General features: G+C 42.4%; 1 protein-coding gene across 7 annotated transcripts in view; it reads right to left on the bottom strand.

The window, feature by feature from the left end:
- Window positions 1–2259: 2259 nt before the first annotated feature.
- Window positions 2260–25848, bottom strand: part of PHC3 (polyhomeotic homolog 3) — a 191882-nt gene continuing 168293 nt past the window's right edge. For all 7 annotated transcript variants that reach the window (XM_077290562.1, XM_077290557.1, XM_077290558.1 and 4 more), the window contains exon 15: window positions 2260–8159. In XM_077290562.1, the coding sequence (XP_077146677.1) occupies window positions 8005–8159 (155 nt within the window). In that variant the 3' untranslated portion in view covers window positions 2260–8004. The remainder of the gene's footprint in view (window positions 8160–25848) is intronic.

Here is a 25848-nt window from a genome sequence, read left to right as displayed (position 1 = left end):
CAGTGCCCCTCAACAAAATGTCCTTAGCACACTGCCCTTCTGCAAAATGTCCCCCACTCACTACCCCTCTGCAAAATGTCCCTAACACACTGCCCTTCTGCAAAATGTCCCCCGCACACTGCCCTTCTGTAAAATTTCCCCGTACACTGCCTCTCTGCAAAATGTCCCCCTGCACACTGCCCCTCTGCAAAATATCTCCGGCACACTACCCCTCTGCAAAATTTCCCACGCACACTGCCCCTCTGCAAAATGTCCCCTCGCTCACTGCCCCTCTGCAAAATGTCTCCTGAACACTCCCCCCTTGCAAAATGGCCTCAGCACACTGCCCCTCTGCAAAGTTTCCCCCACACACTGCCCTTCTGCAAAATGTCCCCCGCACACTGCCCTTCTGTAAAATGTCTTCAGCACACTGCCCTTCTGTAAAAAGTCCCCCGCACACTGCCCCTCTGCAAAATGTCCCCCGCACACTGCCCCTCTGTAAAATGCACCCTGCACACTGCTCCTCTGTAAAATGTCCCTGTCAGGACTCTGAACATTTTGATTACCTTTTGTGCATTACTACCCTTTTCCAAGATGGCGTCTTTGGTCTCATGTGCACTGTGTCTTCCTGCTATATAACTCCACCCCAGCCTTTAGTCTGTGCTAGAGTATTCTGCCTTGCATCCAGCTCCTGATGACTCCCGGGCTTTGCACCTGCACCTGCTCCTGTGAACCTGTGTGGTGATCCTGCTACTCAGCTCTGAGTTTCTGCTGCATACATCGGTTTCCAGTAATCCTCCATCTGGCTGCTTGTGTTTGTTTCCATCTGCATTTGCTGGACATGTAAGCTGTTGCTGCTCTGCTTAAACCTGAGACTTTTACCCAGGCCTCCCTGGTTGTGCTAAGATATTATTTGAACTGCCTTATAAGCATATCTATCTGTGTTTGGACTACCAAGGACTTATTCGTGTCAAGTATCCTCAAGAATAATTGTGCTTCATAGACTTTCAGCGTGATTGCATTTTCCTCTGAAGTTTCCTATAGACTGTTAAGTTGCGTTTAATATTTACACCAAGTGTTGTGGACTTGAGTTTCTCTCTGCACCTGTTTGAATCACCGTGTGATAATATAGACTTTACCACTTATAAAACTGTGTCCTGTAGTTGTCTTGTTTCATGCAAAGAGTCTCCTGAGTTATCCCTTATAATCTTTACAATCCCCTGCACACAGCGTCTTTCCATATATCATCCCCTCCACAGTGCCCCTCTGCAAAATGTCCCTCACACACTGCCCTTCTGCAAAATATCCCCGCAGACTGTCACTCTAAAAAATTTCCCAGTCACACTGCCCCTTTCCATATATCATCCCCTCCACATTGCCCCTCTGCAAAATGTCCTTAGCACACTGCCCCTCTGCAAAATGTCCCCCGCACACTGCCCCTCTGCAAAATGTCCCCCGCACATTGACCTTCTGCAAAATGTCTCCCACACACTGCCCCTCTGCAAAATGTTCCCTGAACACTGCCCCTCTGCAAAATGTCTCCCGCACACTGCCCCTCTGCAAAATGTCTCCCGCACACTGCCCCCTCTGCAAAATATCCCTGCAGACTGTCACTCTGCAAATTATTTCCGGCACACTGCCCCTTTCCATATATCATCCCCGCAACAAATATCACCCTACACACACACTGCCCCTCTGAATAAAGTACACCCCACCACCACTGCCTCTCGCAAAACTGTGCCCCTCTTCACAATTGTCATTCCCATTATGTGCCCTTACTGTAATATTAATCCCCTTCCCCCTCATTCACAATGATAATTAATTTAATCTTCGGCTCCTTGATGGAGTGCTTATAGCTTCTCCTGTGCAGCGTGGTAGTTCAGTGCCGGGAGCAGCGTGATAACATCAGCAGCGTGCCTGACGAGCGTTAATCTGCCCCAGTCCAGGGGCCAGTGTTCAAATGTATTCGCATCTGAAAGATATTTCAGATATTTAAATATATGAAGACGAAAGTCAGCGTCTCCTTGACAGCTCTGTGGGTCACAGCAAAACCTTTGGTAGGCTGCGGGCCGTATGTTGTGCAGGCCTGGTCTGTGCAAGGATGGACGACACTGTGCTCCAATGTGCTTGCGATACTGACTAGTTTTGTATGGCAACTGTCAAGATTTTAAAAAAGGTGAAATTAAGATGATAATTTTTTAACCAAAGAGAAGATCGGGATGCTGGAATATAACTTCTCAGCCACAACAGTTTATGAAAAATTGCCTTCTTCATGGAGGGTGGCTTTAAGTTTTTAATTAACATGTGAAATAATTACGTGTGAAAACATTTGCATTAATATTATATAGCTTTATATATTTAATATGTACACACAGTGTTATATTTATACTGGCTACAATGTTTAATAAGTAATTAAACGGTTAATGGGTTTTTACCCTGTAAGACCACACTCTGGATCTGGTGGATCTCCTGGCATTATCTTTAACATCAGCAGAAAAGCTTTCCACTACAATGATATTGATGACCCCTCCTTAGGAGCTAAGCTGCAGTACCCACAAATGGCCACTATGCAGGTTATAGAGCTGTGCTCTTCAGCTCTGTACACTGTTCACATATGACTGCCGGAGATGATAAAAGCTGTCAGATTGGTAGGACTGCAGCACCCCACTGATCTGACATTGATAGCCTAACCCCTTAGTGACTGGGCCATTTTTTTTTTAATCTGACCAGTGTTACTTTATGTGGTAATAACTCTAGAATGCTTCAACAAAACCCAGTGGTTTTAAGACTCTTTTTTTCTGCCACATCACATTTTGTGATAATGATAAATTTAGGTTGATATGTTTTGCCTTTATTTATAAAAATATCAGAAATTTGGCAATTTTTTTTTAAAATGTGATTTTCAAACTTTGAATGATTTTCCCTTTAATCCAGATAGCCATACCACACAAAAACATTAAGAAATAACATTTCGCTCATGTCTGCTTTACATCAGCACCATTTATAAAATGTTGTTTTATTTTGTTAGCATTTTAGATGGCTTAAAATTGTAGCAGTTATTCTTCATTTTTTCAAGGAAATTTACAAAACTTTTTTAGGGACCTGTTCAGTTTTGAAGTCACTTTAGCGGTCCTATATATTGGAAACCCTCAAACATGATACCATTTTAAAAACAGCACCCCGCAATATATTCAAAATTGCTTTCAGGTAGTTCATTAACTCTTCAGGTGCTTTTCAGGAAGTAGTTCAAAGTGGGAAGACGTGAATGAAAAAGCATCAGGACTACATGATCAAGATCTCAATGGGGTTGAAAAGGAAGTCACAACACTGTTAACCATCGAGATGCTGTAATCATTATTAACAGAAGCATTTAAAGGGTTAAATGACCATAGTCAGTGCCAACACTGACTGGCTGATGCAGCATGTTGTCAGCTATAGTGTACAGCCGACAGCTACAAAATTGTCACCCATCGAGGGTTGCTTGTTGTGAATTCCGTCTGGGCTCCCTCTGGTGGCCTTTAGCGATACTGCGGGTCTGTAGCAGGGCTCAGCTGCCTCATTTCCTGCTATGCTGGTCCCTATTTAACTCCACCTGGACCTTCACTTGTTGCCTGCTGTCGTTGTATTCAGTACTGGTTCTGATCTCTCTGGACTTCCTTGTGACCTGTCTCCCTCCGGAGAAGCTAAGTCTTGCTAGTTCATGTTTGCTCATTTTTCTCTTGAAAATGTTTCATTATATGATGAGTTCAGTCCAACTTGCTTATATGTGATTTTTTGCTTGCTGGAAGTTCTGGGGTGCAGAGTGCGCCCCTCACATCGTGAGTCGGTGTGGGGGTTCTTGTATTTTCTGCGTGGATAGTTTTTGATAGTTTTTGTACTGACCGCACAGATCCCTTGCTATCTTCAGTCTATTTAGCTTTAGCGGGCCTCATTTGCTTAAACCTGTTTTTCATTACTACGTTTGTATTTTCCCCTTAACTCACCGTTATTATTTGTGGGGGCTGTCTAAACTTTGGGGTCATTTCTCTGAGGCACGTGAGGCTTGGCTTTCTCTCTAGGGGTAGTTAGTTCCTCAGGCTGTGACGAGGCGTCTAGGTTTTTAGGTAACGCTCCACGGCTGCCTTTAGTGTGTATTGGATAGGTTCAGTGTTGCGGTCAGTATAGTTTCCACATCCCCAGAGCTCGTCCTAATATTCTGGTTTACCTATCAGGTCAGTTTGTTGATCCTACCACCGGATCATAACAGTACAGCAGGAAATGAGGCAGCTGAGCCCTGCTACAGACCCGCAGTATCGCTAAAGGCCACCAGAGGGAGCCCAGACGGAATTCACAACAGTTGCTACTATATCTCTTATATCGCAGGTCAGTAAAAAGATGTCTTGATGGTCACTAAGCGGTTAAAGACAGGTCATCAATATAACTGTAGTGGAAAAACCCTTTCATTCACCAATTCTTTACCTGCTTTACCTGCTGTATCTCTGTGACACATCAGATGACAAATACCACAGTTCATTTAGTGACAATTATTATTAACACATAATAAATAATAAATCTAAACAGAATTACATTTAAAGTTTGTCACTCACAGCTAAAATGTCTATATGTGTACATAGCCTCCATTGCATATATTTAAAATACTTGAAAATATTTTTTCCATATACTATAAGAAAAGCAAGGTGCCATATTGCTTGAAACCACATTCATTCCTACATTTCATCCATCATACCTGATGATTTATGTGACGATGGGGGAAGAGAGAGTTGAAATCTTCTTTTCAGTAAGGTCAATGCACCTTAAGGAGGGGTGTCCTGATAAAAAGTCAAATATACCTAAATATGCATAACATTTTAAGTTTTACAACTTATTAGTACAGTTATCAAAGATGCCATGATCTTCAATTATCTTCAATATATAGGAGAGCATTTTATATGTCAGCACCTCATCAATGCTGTCTGTAAAAGTTTTTTCCCAAGAACAAAGTACATTTTAATCAATAGATTTTGGTATAAAAATAAGCTACACAATTAGATGTGTTAAAAATAATGTTCCTGTGCTGAGATAATCTTATAAATGTGCCCCTGCTATGTGCTGTCTAATGGCCGTGTCTGACCGTACAGGGACATGGTCTGATCATACCACAGCTCCTGGGCAGGGAGGAAGCTAAAGAGAGAGTATACAGACAACATCCAATAGTAGAACTTATTTTTATTCCAAGATCTATTGATTAAAATGTACTTTATTTGTAAGTGGGAAAATGCCTGTAAAGGGATTGGCTGACTGCTCACTTCAATAGCTAAGCCAGTCTCAGTCATTGTTATAGCTAATTAAATGACAAAAAATGGACTTTCTTAGCTACTGAAATTAGCAGTGATGAAATATACCTGAGAAACAGAAACGGAGTCCAAGTCCAAATTGAAAAAAGTATGTGTACAATTTTTTATAGGTTAATTCTAGGCGTTATTCTTCTATTTTCCTCACCATCTTCACTTATTCCCTGCAGTCCTTGTTCCCATTTCTCCTTTCTTTCCCTTTTCCCTCTCTTCTGTGTAGATATATGTGAACAGGATTGTATCATTCATTAAGCACGTATAGCACTGTTCTATCTCCATGCGTGATGGGGCTCTGTAACGGGTTACGGCCTAGATTACTTTTGTTTACGTGCCCTGTCTTGACATCAGTATATGCGGTACCTTTTGTGATCCACAGAGCGCATGTCCATCGCTGTCCGAATTCCGGGGCATTACAGGCGGCGCCTGGTAGTGACGTCTGCGGTCCAGTGGCGTCATTGCTACGCGACTGTGAACCGCAGTGCCATGGTGTTTGCCGCGTGTGATGCAACTCCCGGCGTGACTGACGTGACATGCGCCGTAATGAGTGGCACCTGAAAGGAGGATTGTGGACCCTATAAGAACTGGCCCAACACACTGCACAGCACTGCCCCCTGACGAAGCCGACGCGAAACGCGTGTTGGGGCTTTGGTGGTGACCTCTGGGAGTCTGCATTATGGGTAAGGTTTATGGAACCGGGATTGACTTGTAGTTCGTTATACTTGACTGTGACCCCGTTGTGGGATGTATGATATGTAGTAGGTAACCTTCCTGGCCCTAAAACTCCTATTATGACAAGCACTGTTAGCACTTTATTATGAAACACATGCAGACATTCCTAGGGGTTGTCACCATTTACTTTCAGTGTTTTCTTCAGTCTTGCTCGCTGTATCATCTATCTATTTATTGCTAAATGATATTATTATCTTGTATGTGACCTTTTTGTAGAATAAAAATTTGTACATATACAAAGGGGGCAATATCAGTAGTATACGGTGATCTGCTACACACCTTTCTAGTAGATCACCCTATTAAGGCCAGAAGGAAGTGGGAGGCTGAATTGGGTTAAATGATGATAGGTGGGAGTCTATTTTAGAATACGTACCCAAGTTGTCGATGAGTGAACCTGGGAGATTGTCGCAATTGTACGTGATAAATAGGGCCTATAGGACACCTGACATGTTATTTAAAGCTGGGATGAGATCTAATTCTGAGTGCCCTAGATGCTCCCAGTCTCAGGCGGGAATACTGCACATGCTCTGGCTATGTCCCAGATTATTTTCGTACTGGGTTGTAGTGCTGAATCGAATTGAGGTGATTTACGGGTGCTCGATTCCCAGGGATCCGGTGGTTTGTGTACTTGGGTATGTGGAGGAAATCTTAGCCGACGGTACTGCAAAAATGGCAATTGCTAGATTATTGTTTATTGCGAGGAAAGTGATTGCAAGGTATTGGATTAGGGAGGAACCTCCAACCAGACGAGAGTTCATTGCGCAAACGAATCATATTGTCCAGCTCGAAAAAAGTATATATAATAAGAGGAATAGGATGGGGTTTTTCCAAAAGTTGTGGCAGCCATGGCTGGATGGGAATAATTGATGGACTTTGGTACAAGATGCTAAATGGTATAACATGTATGTACTGTTTACTCTCTTCTTTCCAACTTAGGTAAGGGTATTGTATGGTTTGGTGTTGGTCTTCAGGGGGGAGGGGTTATTTTCTTGTTAAGTCAAAACATGAAGCAATTTGTTATATGAGTGGATACCATTTATTGTGCTCAATAAAAATTTATCTGATTAAAAAAAATTTGTACATATACTTTTTTCAATGTGGACTTGGACTCCGTTTCTGTTTCTCAGGTATATTTGATTGTCTGGTAGAGTGTCCTATTTAGTGCAATATGATCTCTGATTTACATTTATGACACATGGCCATGAGCATGTGTGAGAGATCGGTGTTGTTTTTGTCCACTGTGGGCTGTATCCATGAAATTAGCAGTGAGTGACATTCTGCACTGCTGAAGTGCGGAATTAGAATACAACCTCTTGTGTTGAAGACAACGCAGAAGTAGGCCTGTCTGGACCAGGGAATGGAGTGGATATCTGAAGACTGGGGCACTTATGATAAGTGAACTATAACAGTGGGATGTGTAACGTAGCATTTTAACCACATTTAAAACTTGCCAAAGCCTTTAGTTGCATTTCATTCTCTCATATTACAAACCTGCTTTCACACTGAGATCACTGGTATATGACATAGTAATACACTGAGAATCTCACGCAGAGCTTTCGTACTTCTTACATGTTACATTATGAAGAACACTGGCAATCTGTTTGTGCCATACTGGATTCTCTTTCAGTAAGATAGAAAAATACAAGGGATAGAAAACATACACTGGAAGCTTGCGTATGGTTACTATAGCTTTACAGAATCTGGGGTATAGAAACTGAAGGAACTGCAATAAATAGAAATGAAATATAAACCTGGTGATTATGAAGAGGACCATCCAGTGAGAAGCATAGAGGACGTGCTGATTTATGTATTATATGTAATATATAAGTTTTCCACAGACTGGCCCGAAATGTAATAGCTTACACTTATGCACGGAACGAATGACTAAAAAATGATCCAACGTACTGGCTGTCAGCCTGCAAAGACCGAGTCCTTCACTGTACAGAGTCATTGTTGCCGAACAGTACTATGTGTCCTTTAGTGCGTTAATGCGAGCACAGATCTTAAGAGCTGGTCCCAACTTAATATTCATGGTGCTCATCAAATGATCTTCCTTTAGTAAAAGAAGAGCCTGTCCATCAATTTCCTGCGTTCTGAATTCATCGGCGATCTCGCGGCAGCCTGGACAAACATAAGAAAGTGGTGAGCTCTGGGGTCTAATATATCGTACAGTCAAGAACGAAATGTAGGGTAAAGACACATGTGGCAGAATTGTTCCATCGATCTGAAAGGAGCCATATGCTTGCTGCACAAACAACTCAGTGAAATCTAAACTTTTTATTTGTTTTTCAGCAATAAATAACATATAACATTATAGTCGAGTAGGAACATCATAATGAAAAGTGGTCAAAGTGTGTAAAGACATGTTGACCTTAAACACTGTGTTGCGAAACCCTTCGTGACCAGTCCAATTTTTTCAATTCTGACCAGTGTCACATTATGACGTAAATAACTCTGGAACCCTTCAACATATCCCAGTGATTCTGAGATTGTTTTTAGTGACATATTGTACTTCATGATAGTGGCGAATTTCGAACAATATTTTTGGGGTACATGTATGAAAATATTGGAATTTTGATAAAAAATCTCACAATTTTAAATGCCCTTAAAACAAACAGTCAGAACACACAAAACAGTTAATAAATAATATTTGACACGTCTACTTTACATCTGCATAATTTTTATTAAACATTTTTTTTTGTTAGAAAGTTAGATGGGTTAAAAGTTTATCAGCAATTTCTAATTTTTCCAACAAAATTTATGAAACCATTTTTTTAAGGACCACATCATCTTTGAAGTGTCTTTGAGGGGCCTATGTGACAAAAAATACCTAAAAGTTACACCATTTTAAAATCTGCAACCTTCAAAGTGCTTAAAAAAACATTCAAGAAGTGTATTATCCCTTTATGTGCTTCACAGGAATGAAAGCAATATGGAAGGAAAAAAATGAAAAATGTTAATTTTTCCCACAAAATGTTTCTCTGGCTCCGATTTTTTTATTTTCACAAGGGTAACAGGAGAAAATGGATAATAAAATTTGTTGTACAATTTCTCCTGAGTACGCTGGTATCCCAGATATGGTGGAACACTACTGTTTGTGTGCATCGCATAGCTTGGAAGGTAAGGAGTGCTTTTTTACTTTTTGAACACAAAATTGGCTGAAATCGATAGTGGACGCCATGTTGTGTTTGGAATGCCCCTGATTTACCTAAACAAGGGTAACCTCCCACAAGTAACCCCGTTTTGGAAACTACACCCCCCAAGGAACTTATCTAGAGGTGTGGTGAGCACCTTAAACCCACAGGTGCTTCACAGAATTTTATAACATTGAGCCATAAAAAAATACATTTTTCACATGAAAAATATTGGTTTTGCCCCAAATGTTTTATTTTCAAAAGGGTAACAGGAGAAAAAGGACCATACAATCTGGTGTGCGATTTCTCCTGAGTACGCTGATATCACATATGTGGTGGAAAACTGCTGTTAGGGCGCCCAAGGAAAAAATGGACAAAACCCAACTCACCAAAGAAATTCAATAAAACAAAATGCTTTATTAATACAAAAGCTAAAACTATGTAATACTACATTTGTAAAGGTCCATCAGATAGAATACAAGTAAAATACAGCAAGGTGAGGAGCCATAGTGCTTTTCCAGAGCCTTTGTGCTACCAGTAACATGGAAGCCCCCTATATTTCCATTGACAGATTTCGTACCTGAGTGGAGACTTGTTTTTTTTGTGTGAATTGAGTGAATTTTACTGAAAACATTTTGCATAATATTTTAGATCATATTTATCCTAAGCTCTACGCTAAGCACCCACATCGGGGTTTACATCTAAATCTCTGAGTGACATGATTCTGATGAATACCCGAAGAATCCATTCACTATAATGAGGCAGCAGAGTTACACAGTATTGTCCTTCTTTTCAGAGGTGCACAAAACTGTGCACACCTAAAAAGGATCAAAGGCGACCAGACGGCGTTCATAGTACCTCCATCTGCCTCATTATAGGGAAACTTCAGCAAGAGGTTTCGTCTGAATTTTTTCCATTTCCCATGGTCCATTTTTGAACGTTTTTATCAAAGATTTACACGGAAACCCCGGTGTAAGCGCTAAGCATAGATCGCAGGATAAATGTGAGCCGAGTTTTACTGCAATCTTTGGGAGGCAGAATGAACAAATCAACTGTAAGTGACAAATTGGTTTCATTTATTTTTTTCGTCGTTCCTCGTGCGGTATAAGTGATTAGACAACTTTGTTCTTCAGGTCGGTGCGATTACAGCAATACTAGATTTATATCGGTTTTTATATTTGGCTGCTGTCACACACTAGAAAATGGGTTTTTTGTTTTTTTCTTGTTTACAAAAACAAGTTTTTGCATTGCCATATTTTGATAGCTATGATTTTTCTATATTTCTGCTGACAGTCATGTGAGAGCTTGTTTATTGCAGGACAAATTCACGTTTTTATTTGTACAATTTTTGGGCGCATAAAAGTTTTTAATCGCTTTATATTCTGATTTTTGGGAAGCAGAATTAAAAAAAATGAAATTTAGGATTTTTTTAATTCAATTCTCCTTGTGGTAAAAATTATAAGATACATTTATTCTTTGGGTCAATACAATTACAGCGATACCATATTTATATAATTTTTTATGTTTTGCCACTTTTACACAAAAACTATTTTATAAAAAAAATAATTGTTTTTGCATCGCTTTAGTCTGAGAGCTATAACTTTATTTCTCTGCTGGCAGAGCAGGATTGTTGTTTTTTTTTTTTGCAGGACAAGATGACACTTTCAGCGATACTATGTTTATTTAAATTCAACTTTTTGATTGAGTTTTATTCCACTTTTTTCGATGGTATGATGAGAAAACAGTTTTTTGCCAGGTTTTTTATTTTAATGGCGCTCACTGAAGGGGTTAACTAGGGTGACAGTTTTATAGGTTGGGTCTTCCAGATGCAGCAATACCAAATATGTGCACTTTGTTTATTTTTTGTTTTTACATAAATATATACCGTATATACTCGAGTATAAGCCGACCTGAGTATAAGCCGACCCCCCAAATTTGCCACAAAAAAATTGGAAAACTTAATGACTCAAATATAAGCCTAGGTTGGAAAATGCAGCAGCTACTGGTAAATTTAAAAAATAAAAAGATACCAATAAAAGTAAAATGAATTGAGACATCAGTAGTTTAAGTGTTTTTGAATATCCATATTGAATCAGGAGCCCCATATAATGCTCCATACAGTTCATGATGGCCTCATCAGATGCTTCATACAAAATACGCCCCATATAATGCTCCATACAGTTTATGATGGGCTCCATAAGATGCTCCATATTAAAATATGCCCCATATAATGCTGCACAAATGTTGATTATGACCCCATAAGATGCTCCATACAGACATTTGCCCCATACAATGCTGCACAAATGCTGATTATGGCCCCATAAGACGCTCCATAGACACATTTGCCCCATATAATGCTGCACAAATGTGGATTATGGTCCCATAAGATGCTCCATAGAGATATTTGCCCCATACAATGCTGCACATGGCCCCATAAGATGCTCCATAGAGATATTTGCCCCATATAATGCTGCACATGGCCCCATAAGATGCTCCATACAGATTAATTGCCCCATATAATGCTGCACATGGCCCCATAAGATGCTCCATAGAGATATTTGCCCCATATAATGCTGCACATGGCCCCATAAGCTGCTCCATACAGATATTTGCCCCATATGCTGTTGCTGCGATTAAAAAAAATAAAAAATCACATACTCACCTCTCAGGCCCCCGACACTTGCTATATTCACCTGCTCCCCGTTCCACCGCCGACCGCCACTGTGTCTTCCCCGTCCTCTGCACTGACGTTCAGGCAGAGGGCGGCGCGCACTAATCGCGTCATCGCGCCCTCTGACCTGAGTGTCACTGCAGAGGACGTGGAAGACGCAGCGGTGACGAAGGTGGAACGGGGAGCAGGTGAATATCGCGCACTGAGTTATACTCACCTGCTCCTGGCGCGGTCTCTGTACGTCTTTTCCCTGGCGCCGGCAGCTTCTTCCTGTAGTGAGCGGTCACATGGTACCGCTCATTACAGTAATGAATATGCGGCTCCACCCCTATGGGAGTGGAGTCGGGTCCATATTCATTACTGTAATGAGCGGTCACATGGTACCGCTTATGGTACTACAGGAAGAAGCTGCCGGCGCCAGGGAAAAGACGAGCAGGGACCGCGCCAGGAACAGGTGAGTATTATCACACAGCTCCGCTCCCCCTCCCCTGCCGACCCCTGGGTATGACTCGAGTATAAGCCGAGAGGGTTACTTTCAGCCCAAAAAAGTGGGCTGAAAATCTCGGCTTATACTCGAGTATATACCGTATATTGGTATAATATTTCTAGTTCCTTTTTTTGTTCTTTGTTTTGTGATTTATTTTTCTTTAAATATTTTTACAATTTAAAACTTTTTTTTATCTTCTAATGCAGAGTATTAGAGCAGTCTCTGGTACAGAGGGAGGATGTGTGTCAGCTCCTGCACTGAGCAGGAACTTACAGGCCACTGAATCTGGGTGACCACATGGCCATCTTTCAGCCTGGGGTCACCATGAAGACAATAGGCACAACACAATCGCAATTGCATTGTGCCGATCCGAGCAGAGTGGGAGCACCCTCCTTCTGCAACCCGACTGATGTCGCTACTGACAATGGCATCAGAGGAGTTAAACAGGGTGACAGTTGTCAAATAGCGCTCACACTCGCTATTGATTGTGCTGACGCTTGTAGTGATCAAGTGCGACTGTCATGCCGTACATGTACAGCGATTTGCGGGAATGCACCTCCCGCAGCGCCCTACATATATGGTGGATGTCGTGAAAAAGTAAAAGATGGCTGCTGTTTCATACAATGGGCTATCTTTACTCATCAGACAAGGAGCACTATGGATTGTCAATTCTGGCCAGCAAAGCTTAGTGTTTTCATCATAAAGTCCAATGTAGGTGCTGTCTAGGAGAGCATCAATATCCAGTGGTTCGGACAGGGGTGCACAATATTGTTTGGTCCAAAGGTCACAGTGTGATACTGAACCAATCCAAGGTCTTCACTAAAAATTAAAGAGGTATTACCTTCTGTGAAATTTATGGCATATCGAAAGTACAGTATATACCAAAAATATCTGATATGTACAAATTCTACTTACAGGACTCTTATTGTCACCAAAGAGCATGCTAAGGCTGTGTGCCCATGATGAGTTTTTTCACGCTGCATATTTTCACTGCATAAAAAATGCAGTATCTTACAGTTCCACAAAAGTGGATGGGATTTAGCTCATGTCCACAATGCATTTTTTTTACGCAGTGTAAACTGGCTTGTGGTGTGTTTCAAATCTGCAACATGTCAATCTCTCTTATGGGTACGATGCAGATTTTCCCGATAAAACTGCATTAAAAGCAGAAAATTCACAGGTAAACACATGAGAATAATGGGGATAGGGGAAAATATGTGTAAGAGGGTTAAGAGCTGGCTCAGGGATAGGATACAAAGGGTGGTTATTAAAGGGAACCTGTCACCCCCAAAATGGAAGGTGAGCTAAGCCCACCGGCATCAGGGGCTTATCTACAGCATTCTAGAATGCTGTAGATAAGCCCCCGATGTATCCTAAAAGATGAGAAAAAGAGGTTAGATTATACTCACCCAGGGGAGGTCCCGGTCCCGTCCGATGGGTGTCGCAGTCCGGTCCGGCGCCTCCCATCTTCATCAGATGATGTCCTCTTCTTGTCTTCACGCTGCGGCTCTGTTGAGGGCAGAGCAAAGTACTGCAGTGCGCAGGCGCCGGGCCTCTCTGACCTTTCCCGGCGCCTGCTCACTGCAGTACTTTGCTCTGCCCTCAACAGGGCAGACAAAGTACGCCTGCGCTGCAGTGCAGCCGCAGCGTGAAGACAAGAAGAGGACGTCATCGTAAGAAGATAGGAGGCCCCGGACCGGACCGCGACGCCCATCGTACCGGGACTGCCCCTGGGTGAGTATAATCTAACCTCTTTTTCTCATCTTTCAGGATACATCAGGGGCTTATCTACAGCACTTCAGAATACTGTAGATAAGCCACTGATTCTGGTGGGCTTAGCTCACCTTCCATTTTGGGGGTGACAGGTTCCCTTTAATGGAGCACACTCGGACTGGGTCGCGGTTAGCAGTGGGGTACCACAGGGGTCAGTATTGGGCCCTCTTCTTTTTAACATATTTATTAATGACCTTGTAGGGGGCATACAGAGCAGAATTTCAGTATTTGCAGATGACACTAAACTCTGCAGGGTAATCAATACAGAGGAGGACAATTTTATATTACAGGATAATTTATGTAAACTAGAAGCTTGGGCTGACAAATGGCAAATGAGCTTTAATGGGGATAAATGTAAGGTCATGCACTTGGGTAGAAGTAATAAGATGTATAACTATGTGCTTAATTCTAAAACTCTGGGCAAAACCATCAATGAAAAAGACCTGGGTGTATGGGTGGATGACAAACTCACATTTAGTGTCAGACAGATGCTACAAAGGCAAATAAAATAATGGGATGCATTAAAAGAGGCATAGATGCTCATGAGGAGAACATATTTTTACCTCTATACAAGCCACAAGTTCGACCACACTTAGAATACTGTGTACAGTTCTGGTCTCCGGTGTATAAGAAAGACATAGCTGAACTAGAGAGGGTGCAGAGAAGAAAGACTAAGGTTATTAGAGGACTGGGGGGTCTGCAATACCAAGATAGGTTATTACACCTGGGGCTATTTAGTTTGGAAAAACGAAGGCTAAGGGGTGATCTTATTTTAATGTATAAATATATGAGGGGACAGTACAAAGACCTTTCTGATGATCTTTTTAATCATAGACCTGAGATAGGGACAAGGGGGCATCCTCTACGTCTGGAGGAAAGAAGGTTTAAGCATAATAACAGATGCAGATTCTTTACTGTAAGAGCAGGGAGATTATGGAAATCTCTGCCGTATGATGTTGTAATGAGTGATTCATTACTTAAATTTAAGAGGGGACTGGATGCCTTTCTTGAAAAGTTTAATGTTACAGGTTATATATACTAGATTCCTTGATAGGGCGTTGATCCAGGGAACTAGTCTGATTTCCGTATGTGGAGTCGGGAAGGAATTTTTTCCCCCAATGTGGAGCTTACTCTTTGCCACATGTTTTTTTTTTTTGCCTTCCTCTGGATCAACATGTTAGGGCATGTTAGGTTAGGCTATGGGTTAAACTAGATGGACTTAAAGTCTCCCTTCAACCTTAATAACTATGTTACTATGTAATCCGAACATGTACAGTGGGAGAAAAAGGATTTAGTCAGCGACCAACTGTGCAAATTTCCCACTTAAAAATATGAGAAGCCTGTAATTGACATCATATGTAGATCACAGCTATAAGAGTGAAAATTAGAAAACAAGTAGTGTTGAGCGATACCGTCCGATACTTGAAAGTATCGGTATCGGAAAGTATCGGCCGATACCGGCAAAGTATCGGATCCAATCCGATACCGATACCCGATACCAATACAAGTCAATGGGACTCAAGTATCGGACGGTATTCCTGATGGTTCCCAGGGTCTGAAGGAGAGGAAACTCTCCTTCAGGCCCTGGGATCCATATAAATGTGTAAAAGAAAGAATTAAAATAAAAAATATCGCTATACTCACCTCTCCGACGCAGCCTGGACCTCAGCGAGGGAACCGGCAGCGTTGTTTGTTTAAAATTCGCGCTTTTACTTGGTTACGTGAAGTCCCGGCTTCTGATTGGTCAGGGCGGCCATGTTGCCGGGACGCGGACCAATCACAGCAAGCCGTGACGAAATTACGTAATTTCGTCACGGCTTGCTGTGATTGGTCCGCGTCCCGGCAACATGGCCGCCCTGACCAATCACAAGCCGTGACGTCACGGGAGGCTGAACACGCGCGCTTTTTAAAATGGGCATTCCTGATGGTTCCCAGGGTCTGAAGGAGAGGAAACTCTCCTTCAGGCCCTGGGATCCATATAAATGTGTAAAAGAAAGAATTAAAATAAAAAATATCGCTATACTCACCTCTCCGACGCAGCCTGGACCTCAGCGAGGGAACCGGCAGCGTTGTTTGTTTAAAATTCGCGCTTTTACTTGGTTACGTGAAGTCCCGGCTTCTGATTGGTCAGGGCGGCCATGTTGCCGGGACGCGGACCAATCACAGCAAGCCGTGACGAAATTACGTAATTTCGTCACGGCTTGCTGTGATTGGTCCGCGTCCCGGCAACATGGCCGCCCTGACCAATCACAAGCCGTGACGTCACGGGAGGCTGGACACGCGCGCTTTTTAAAATGGGCGCGTGTCCAGCCTCCCGTGACGTCCCAGCTTGTGATTGGTTGCGCCGCGATCAACCAATCACAAGCCGGGAGGCTGGACACGCGCGCATTTTAAAATTTTAAAATGGGCGCGTGTCCAGCCTCCCGTGACGTCCCGGCTTGTGATTGGTTGCGCCGCGGTCAACCAATCACAAGCCGGGAGGCTGGACACGCGCGCATTTTAAAATTTTAAAATGCGCGCGTGTCCAGCCTCCCGTGACGTCACGGCTTGTGATTGGTTGCGTCTCCCATGTGACTGCGACGCAACCAATCACAAAGCCGGGACGTAATTTTAAAATCCTTAAGGACCTGAAATTACGTCACGGCTTGCTGTGATTGGTTGCGTCGCCCATGTGACTGCGACGCAACCAATCACAACGCCGGAACGTAATTTTAAAATCCTGAAGGACCTGAAATTACGTCACGGCTTGCTGTGATTGGTTGCGTCCCGGTCACATGGGCGGCACGCAACCAATCACAAGCCGGGACTCACGTAAATGAAAGAAAAGCGCGAAGTTTAAACAAAGAACGCTGCCGCTTCCCTCGGTACGGTGCAGGCTGCGTCGGAGAGGTGAGTATAGCAATATTTTTTATTTTAATTCTCTCTTTTACACATTTTTACATTAATGTTGTTTCGATACCGATACCCGATATCACAAAAATATCGGATCTCGGTATCGGAATTCCGATACAGCAAGTATCGGCCGATACCCGATACTTGCAGTATCGGAATGCTCAACACTAAAAACAAGTCCAGAAAATGACCTTGTCTGATTCTGCAAGATTTATTTTGGAAAAATATGGTGGGAAAAAATAATTTGGTCATTAACAAAAGTTCATCTCAATATTTTGTTATATATTTTTTGTTGGCAATGACAGAGGTCAAACGTTTTCTGTAAGTCTTCACAAGGCTGGCAAACACTGTTGGTGGTATGTTGGCCCATTCCTCCATGCAGATCTCCTCTAGAGCAGTGATGTTTTGGGCCTGTCACTGGGCAACAGAGACTTTCAACTCCCTCCAAAGTTTTCCTACGCGGTTGAGATCTGGAGACTGGCTAGGACACTCCAGGACCTTCATATGCTTCTTACAAATCCACTCCTTCGTTGCCCTGGCAGTGTGCTTAGGATCATTACAATGCTGAAAGACCCATCCATGTTTCATCTTCAATGCCCTTTCTGATGGAAGTTTTGCACTCAAAATCTCATGATACATGGCCCCATTCATTCTATCATGTACACGGATCAGTCGTGCTGGTCCTTTTGCTGAGAAATAGCCCCAAAGTATGATGTTGCCACCCCCATTCTTCACAGTAGGTATGGTGTACTTTGGATGCAACTGAGCATTCTGTCTCCTCCAAACACGACTAATATTGTTTCTACCAAACAGTTCTACTTTGGTTTCATCAGACCCTATGACAGTCTCCCAATACTCTTCTGGATAAAACAAATGCTCTCTAGCAAACTTCAGACATGTCTGTGACATGTACTGGCTTAAGCAGGGGGACACCTCTGTCACTGCAGGATCTGAGCCCCTGGCGGTGTAGTGTGTTACTCATGGTAGCCTTTGTTACGGTGGTCCCAGCTCTATGCAGGTCATTCACTAGGTCCCCCCATGTGGTTCTGGGATTTTTTCTCACAGTTCTTGTGATCATTTTGACCCCACAGCGTGAGATCTTGCATGGAGCCCCAGATCGAGGAGATTACCAGTGGTCTTGTATGTCTTCCATTTTCTTACTATTGCTCCCACAGTTGATTCCATCACACCAAGCTGCCGGCATATTGCACATTCAGTCTTCCCAGCTTCGTGTTGTGCAGTGCTACAATTTAGTTTCTGGTACCCTTCGACAGCTTTTTGGTCTTCACCATAGTGGTGTTTGGAGTGTGACTCTTTGAGGTTGTGAACAGGTGTCTTTCATACTGATAACAAGTTCAAACAGGTGCCATTACTACATGTAATGAGTGGAGGACAGAGGATCCTTTTAAAGAAGAAGTTACAGGTCTGTGAGAGCCAGAAATCTTGCATGTTTTTACAAGACCAAATACTTATTTTCCACCATATTTTGCAAAATAAATCTTGCAAAATCAGACAAGATGATTTTCTGGATTTGTTTTCTCATTTTGACTCTCAGAATTGTGGTCTACCTATGATGTAAATTACAGGCCTCATCTTTTTAACCCCTTTCTGACCTCAGACGGGATAGTACGTCCGAGGTCAGAACCCCCCGCTTTGATGTGGGCTCCGGCGGTGAGCCCGCATCAAAGCCAGGACATGTCAGCTGTTTTGAACAGCTGACATGTGCCCGCAATAGCGGCGGGTGGAATCGTGATCCACACGCCGCTATTAACCCCTTCATGACCGTGGGATTTTTCGTTTTTCCGTGTTCGTTTTTCACTCCCCTCCTTCCCAGAGCCATAACTTTTTTATTTTTCCGTCAATTTGGCCATGTGAGGGCTTATTTTTTGCGGGACGAGTTGTACTTTTGAACGACATCATTGGTTTTACCATGTCGTGTACTAGAAAACGGGAAAAAAATTCCAAGTGTGGTGAAATTGCAAAAAAAGTTCAATCCCACACTTGTTTTTTGCTTGGCTTTTTTGCTAGGTTCACTAAATGCTAAAACTGACCTGCCATTATGATTCTCCAGGTCATTACGAGTTCATAGACACCAGTCATATAAGTTTGAGGGGGCACCACGGTACAGACAGTGGGATCGTAACCCTGACCAACAGAAATGTATAACAAAAGACAAACAGAGAAAGAAAGGTCATAAATGGGGATCACCACACTCTGGATTTGAACAAAGTATAAACACAGCTTTATTAATATATATTCACAAACATGAAACAAGTATAAAGAAAAAAACACACACAATTAAAAACAATTAAAAAAGGTAACATACTAGTTCCTTTAAAACACAGCCTGTAATAAGGCAACACCTGCGCCAATAGGCAGACCAATATAGGGGGGTGCCTATATGAACACCACTAGACATGCACTCAGGGTATAACAGGGCAAACCAATGGTTAATAACTGAGGGTGGACACGATGGACAACAATCCTACCACAACATAGTACGCATTCATGTACTCATGATGAATACAAATAGAATAAAGATATCCCCACCTTTGGTAGCAAAATGACCCTAATGAAAATACACAGGAATAATTAGTCCAATACAGTTCCCCCACATGGACTAAATACAAGTCAGGAAATAAGGAACCCTGTGCAGAGCCATCAACATACTATACCGAGAGCCCGTCCCTAACTGTGCATAGCCTATAGCATAATAGCATGGGCGCAGGAGAAGCGGAGACCCAACGCGTGTCGCCACACGGAGGTGGCTTCGTCAGGGGTAATGTCCGCTGAGCGTGTTTTACCTTATATACAGGTTCCATAGTTTGTAGTTTGTATGCTATTATGCTATAGGCTATGCACAGTTAGGGACGGGCTCTCGGTATAGTATGTTGATGGCTCTGCACAGGGTTCCTTATTTCCTGACTTGTATTTAGTCCATGTGGGGGAACTGTATTGGACTAATTATTCCTGTGTATTTTCATTAGGGTCATTTTGCTACCAAAGGTGGGGATATCTTTATTCTATTTGTATTCATCATGAGTACATGAATGCGTACTATGTTGTGGTAGGATTGTTGTCCATCGTGTCCACCCTCAGTTATTAACCATTGGTTTGCCCTGTTATACCCTGAGTGCATGTCTAGTGGTGTTCATATAGGCACCCCCCTATATTGGTCTGCCTATTGGCGCAGGTGTTGCCTTATTACAGGCTGTGTTTTAAAGGAACTAGTATGTTACCTTTTTTAATTGTTTTTAATTGTGTGTGTTTTTTTCTTTATACTTGTTTCATGTTTGTGAATATATATTAATAAAGCTGTGTTTATACTTTGTTCAAATCCAGAGTGTGGTGATCCCCATTTATGACCTTTCTTTCTCTGTTTGTCTTTTGAGTTCATAGACACCTAACATGACTAGGTTATTTTTTATCTAAGTGGTGAAAAAAAATTCCAAACTTTGCTAAAAAAAAAAAAAAATTGCGCCATTTTCCGATACTCGTAGCGTCTCCATTTTTTGTGATCTGGGGTCAGGTGAGGGCTTATTTTTTGCGTGCCGAGCTAGCGTTTTTAATGATAGCATTTTGGTGCAGATACGTTCTTTTGATCGCCTGTTATTGCATTTTAATGCAATGTTGCGGCGACCAAAAAAACGTAATTCTGGCGTTCCCATTTTTTTTCTCGTTACGCCGTTTAGCGATCAGGTTAATGCTTTTTTTTTATTGATAGATCGGGCGATTCTGAATGTGGCGATACCAAATATGTGTAGATTTGATTTTTTTTATTATTGATTTATTTTGATTGGGGCGAAAGGGGGGTGATTTAAACTTTTATATTTTTTTTATTTTGTTCACATTTTTTTTACTTTTTTTTAAAACTTTTGCCATGCTTCAATAGCCTCCATGGGAGGCTAGAAGCAGGCACAGCACGATCGCCTCTGCTACATAGCAGCGATCTGCTGTTCGCTGCTATGTAGTAGAAATGGAGGTGTGCTGTGAGCGCCGACCACAGGGTGGCGCTCACAGCTGCCGGCGATCAGTAACCATAGAGGTCTCAAGGACCTCTATGGTTACCATTCAGAAGCATCGCCGACCTCCGATCATGTGACGGGGGTCGGCGATGCGCTCATATCCGGCCACCCGGCCGGATGCGGTAGTTAAATGCCGCTGTCTGCGTTTGACAGCGGCATTTAACTAGTTAATAGCGGCGGGTGAATCGCGATTTCACCCGCCGCTATTGCGGGTACATGTCAGCTGTTTAAAACAGCTGACATGTCCCGGCTTTGATGCGGGCTCACCGCGGAGCCCTGCATCAAAGCAGGGGAGCTGACATCGGACGTACTATACCGTTCGATGTCAGTAAGGGGTTAACTAGTTAAATGCTGCTGTCAAACGCTGACAGCGGCATTTAGCTAGCTCTTCCGGCTATCGGGCTGGAAATGCGTGCATCGCTGACCCCCGTTACGTGATCGGGGGTCAGCAATGCGTCGGCATGACAACCAGAGGTCTATTGAAGACCTCTATGGTTGTTGATGCCGGATTGCTGTGAGCGCCACCCTGTGTATATACACAAGTCTCAGTATTTCCTATGTGATGTATACACAGCAGTCTCAGTATATCATATGTGATGTATTCAGCAGTCTCAGTGTATCCTATATGATCTATGCAGAAGTCTCAGTGTATCCTATGTGTTGTATATACAGCAGTCTCAGCGTATCCTATGTGATGTATATACGCGAGTCTGTGTATCCTATGTGATGTATAACAGCAGTCTCAGTATTTTCCATGTGATGTATACAGCAGTCTCAGTATGTCATATGTGATGTATTCAGCAGTCTCAGTGTATCCTATGTGTTGTAAATACAGTAGTATCAATGTATCATAGGTGCTATACACAGAAGTGTCAGTGTATCTATCCTATGTGTTGTAAATACAGTAGTATCAATGTATTATAGGTGCTATACACAGAAGTGTCAGTGTATCATACGTGTTGTATAACAGTAGTCACAGTGTATCATGTGTCCTTTATACAGCAGATTCGCAGTTTATCTTTTGTAAAGCATACAGTAATCTCTGTATATCCAAAGTGATGCCAGCAGGGATTTGATAGGTGATTATGTCATCACGTAGCTCAAACAAGTCAGAGATTTACTTCCTATCTACACATTTGTTCATGGACTTCACTTTGTGTCATACTAGAGATCACATGACCCAAATGACTATAATAAAGTGCAAAGTGTATAGATGCAATAGAGCTTTGATGAAGCAAATTAGACTGCTGGAATATTACTGCCGAGCATGCATTACAAGTGCAAAACAAAATTCCTGGTATACTACTTTAAGTTACAGTTAGATATACCAGCAATTTTTTTTCTGTCTCTTACATTGCTACACTGCTATAATTATTCTCAAAGCAAAAAATTGTTCAATGTCTGACAACTCCAGCATGAGAATTTCTTGATGGAAATCTATTACAAAATGACCTATTGCAACACAAAAACTTAATTTAACCCCTTCATGACCGGAGCTTTTTGTCAGTTTTGAGTTTTCGTTTTTCACTCCACTCCTTCCCAGAGCCATAACTTTTTGTTATTTTTCCGTCAATATGGCCATGTGAGGGCTTATTTTTTGCGGGACGAGTTGTACTTTTGAACGACACCATTGTTTTTAGCATGTCGTGTACTTGAAAACGGAAAACAAAAATCCTAGTAAGGTGAAATTGCCAAAAAAGTGCAATCCCACACTTGTTTTTTGTTTGGCTTTTTTGCTAGACTCACTAAATGCTAAAACTGACCTGCCATTATGATTCTCACGGTCATTACGAGATCATAGACACCAAACATGTCTAGGTTCTTTTTTATCTAAGTGGTGAAGGAAAATTCCAAAGTTTGCTAAAAAAATTGCACAATTTTCCTATACCCGTAGTGTCTCCATTTTTCATGATCTTGGGTCGGGCGAGGGCTTATTTTTTGCGTGTCGAGCTGACATTTTTAATCATACAATTTTTGTGCAGATACGATCTTTTGATCGCCCGTTATTGCATTGTAATGCAATGTCGCGGGGAACAAAAAATGTAATTCTGGCATTTGATTTTTTTTCTCATTACGCCATTTAGCGATCAGTTTAATCCTTTTTTTGATAGATCGGGCAATTCTTGATTTTATTTTTATTGTTTTATTTTCAATGGGGTGAAAGGGGGTGATTTAAACTTTTATTTTTTTCGTATTTTTAATCACATTTTTGTTTTTACTTTTGGCTTCAATAGTCTCCATGGGAGGCTAGAAGCTGCCACAATTCGATCGCTTCTGCTACATAGAGGCGACGCTCAGATCGCCTCTATGTAGTAGAATTACAGCATTGCCATGAGTGCCGACCACAGGGTGGCGCTCACACTAATCCGGCATCAACAACCATAGAGGTCTCAACCTCTGGTCATGCTGACGTACCGCTGACCCCGATCACAGCGGTGCGTGTATTTCCGGCCCGATTGCCGGAAGCGCGATTTAAATGTCGCTATCACAGTTTGACAGCGGTATTTAACTAGTTAATAGGCGCGAGCGGATCGCAATTCCGCCCGCGCCTATTGCGGGCACATGTCAGCTGTTCAAAACAGCTGACATGTCGAGGCTATGAGGTGGGCTCACCGCCGGATTAAACATGTATTTTTCAAAACATTTTTGCAATGTTTTTTTTGTTCCATATCACAATCTTTGTTAGAAAACAAAAGTATTAATCTTGCAATTTTCAGAGGGGCCTATAGGCTTATTTTAGACTTAAAATTCCTCTCCTATTGGGAAGAGTTTACAGCAGTTTCCTTATCATCATAGGCAGGATTACACTGACTGGTAACAACTTTATACACAGCTGCTAACAAAGGATCCAATCACCATTTACAATAGGTCACGGCTGACCCTGCTCCTCCTGCCTTCACAATGACCTTTGCACACACTCATTTGAAGCTTCAATACAAAAGATAGCTTCTGGGTCTGTTCAATGTGTCTAATGAACAAAACATTGCGAGAAAATAAATTAATTTAACACAAAAATCCAATTTAAATATTTCCTTTTCTGATGATAGCTTCTTTAAAAGCCTCCTCAAAATACAATAAATAGCTGTCATCTGAAGGGTTGTTCTGCTGACAGTCATGTCTTCCGAATGCCCCATAAAAAGGAATGCTTGGTTTGTCTGAGCCCTACTGTGTTCACCATGAGAGAGTTACTGCCAGACTCCTCTGGCACTGGCTTATTGGCTGGAGAGCAATGTATATACTATTGGTAATCTGAAGCACGGATTCCTTCGCTCACCATCTCTGCCTTCATCATATGCAGGGATGCCCCAAAGGTAAGACTGTCAGCAGGTTTGGCTTACAATCTAATGTGTATGGGGGTCTTTAGTCTTCCAGTTGGTGATGAGGGATACTCACATTTGTAGTAGAGAAAAATTAAAATCTATAAAGACTTTTCCAGTGACAGATCGCCCTCACATTGAACTTCTGAAATTAATTATAACTGGGAAAATGAGGAAATTATTATTATTAACTAGGGAAGTGAGAGAAAGCGTCAACCTCTATTGAAGTAGAAACTCATGCAGTAACCAGGTAATTACAACAGGAGATCTGCCCTGAGAGCCAGACAACAAGGCTAGGATTTGTATTTTCAGAGGCAAGAGCTTCCTCTTTTCAAAGGACTGGTCTCAGACTTTCTGGAGCCAGTGCTCAGTGATGAATATTGGGGTTTGCATTGACCCGTTATTTAGTGGAGATATATCTTTGGCGTTGTAGCGCAGGGATGAACATAATGCATTTACTCACATCACTGCAAGACCAGCCGAATACCTCCAACTTAATATCTGGAATATGGATGATGCTATCCATACCATGACAACAAACAAGATCAGAGAGAACAATATCTCACACCTGGGACCTCCAGGAGCGAAGATGTTCTGAAAGGCTACGTTCACATTTGCGTTGTTGGGCGCAGCGTCGTCATGTGTTTTTTTGGCGCACCAGACAGGGCGCGGACGACGCTACAGGTTGCAGTTTTGATGAGTCACATTTAAGAAGAAAAACGCATGCAACGCACCTGCGTCGTAAATGCGCCAAAAAAACACATTAGCGTCTATGGCAGGGGTGTCAAACTGCATTCCTCAAGGGCTGCAAACAGGTCATGTTTTCAGGATTTCCTTGTATTGCACAGGTGATCATTTAATCACCTGCACAGAATGATTCCAGCACCTTGTGCAATGAGAAGGAAATCTTGAAAACACGCATGGTTTGAGGCCCTCAAGGAATGCAGTTTGACACCCCTGGTCTATGGAAAACGCATAGGGCGCAGTTGCCTGCGTTGAGCCGCGTTTTTTGACGCATGCGCCTTTTGACTAAATGTATTTTTTGGGGGGCGTTTTGGATCTTCAATTGTATAGGACAACGCATGCGTCAAAAAACGCTGCGTCGTGTATGCGTTTGACATGCGTTGTGCGTTGCGTCGATGACGCTGCGCCCAACAACGCAAATGTGAACGTAGCCAAAGTTGGGGATCTCAATCTTGGGTACCTGCAAAATCACTCCGGTGTCCTCCCTTGACAACACTGCTTAACCCCTTCCCGACCCATGACGCCTATGCGGCGTCATGGAATGATCGCATCCCTGCAGATCGGGTGAAAGGGTTAATTCCTATTTTACCCGATCTGCAGGGAGAGGGGGAGTTGTACTTCAGCCTAGGGGGGGTGGCTTTGCCCCCACGTGGCTACGATCGCTCTGATTGGCTGTTGAAAGTGCAACAGCCAATCAGAGCAATTTGCAATATTTCACCTATGAAAATGGTGAAATATTGCAATCCAGCCATGGCCGATGCTGCAAT

This window comes from Ranitomeya variabilis, chromosome 2 (genome assembly GCF_051348905.1).
Source record: "Ranitomeya variabilis isolate aRanVar5 chromosome 2, aRanVar5.hap1, whole genome shotgun sequence".
NCBI classification, from domain to species: domain Eukaryota; kingdom Metazoa; phylum Chordata; class Amphibia; order Anura; family Dendrobatidae; genus Ranitomeya; species Ranitomeya variabilis.
The sequence above is the reverse complement of the archived record's forward strand: the minus strand, read 5'-3'. Positions and strand labels throughout refer to the sequence as shown.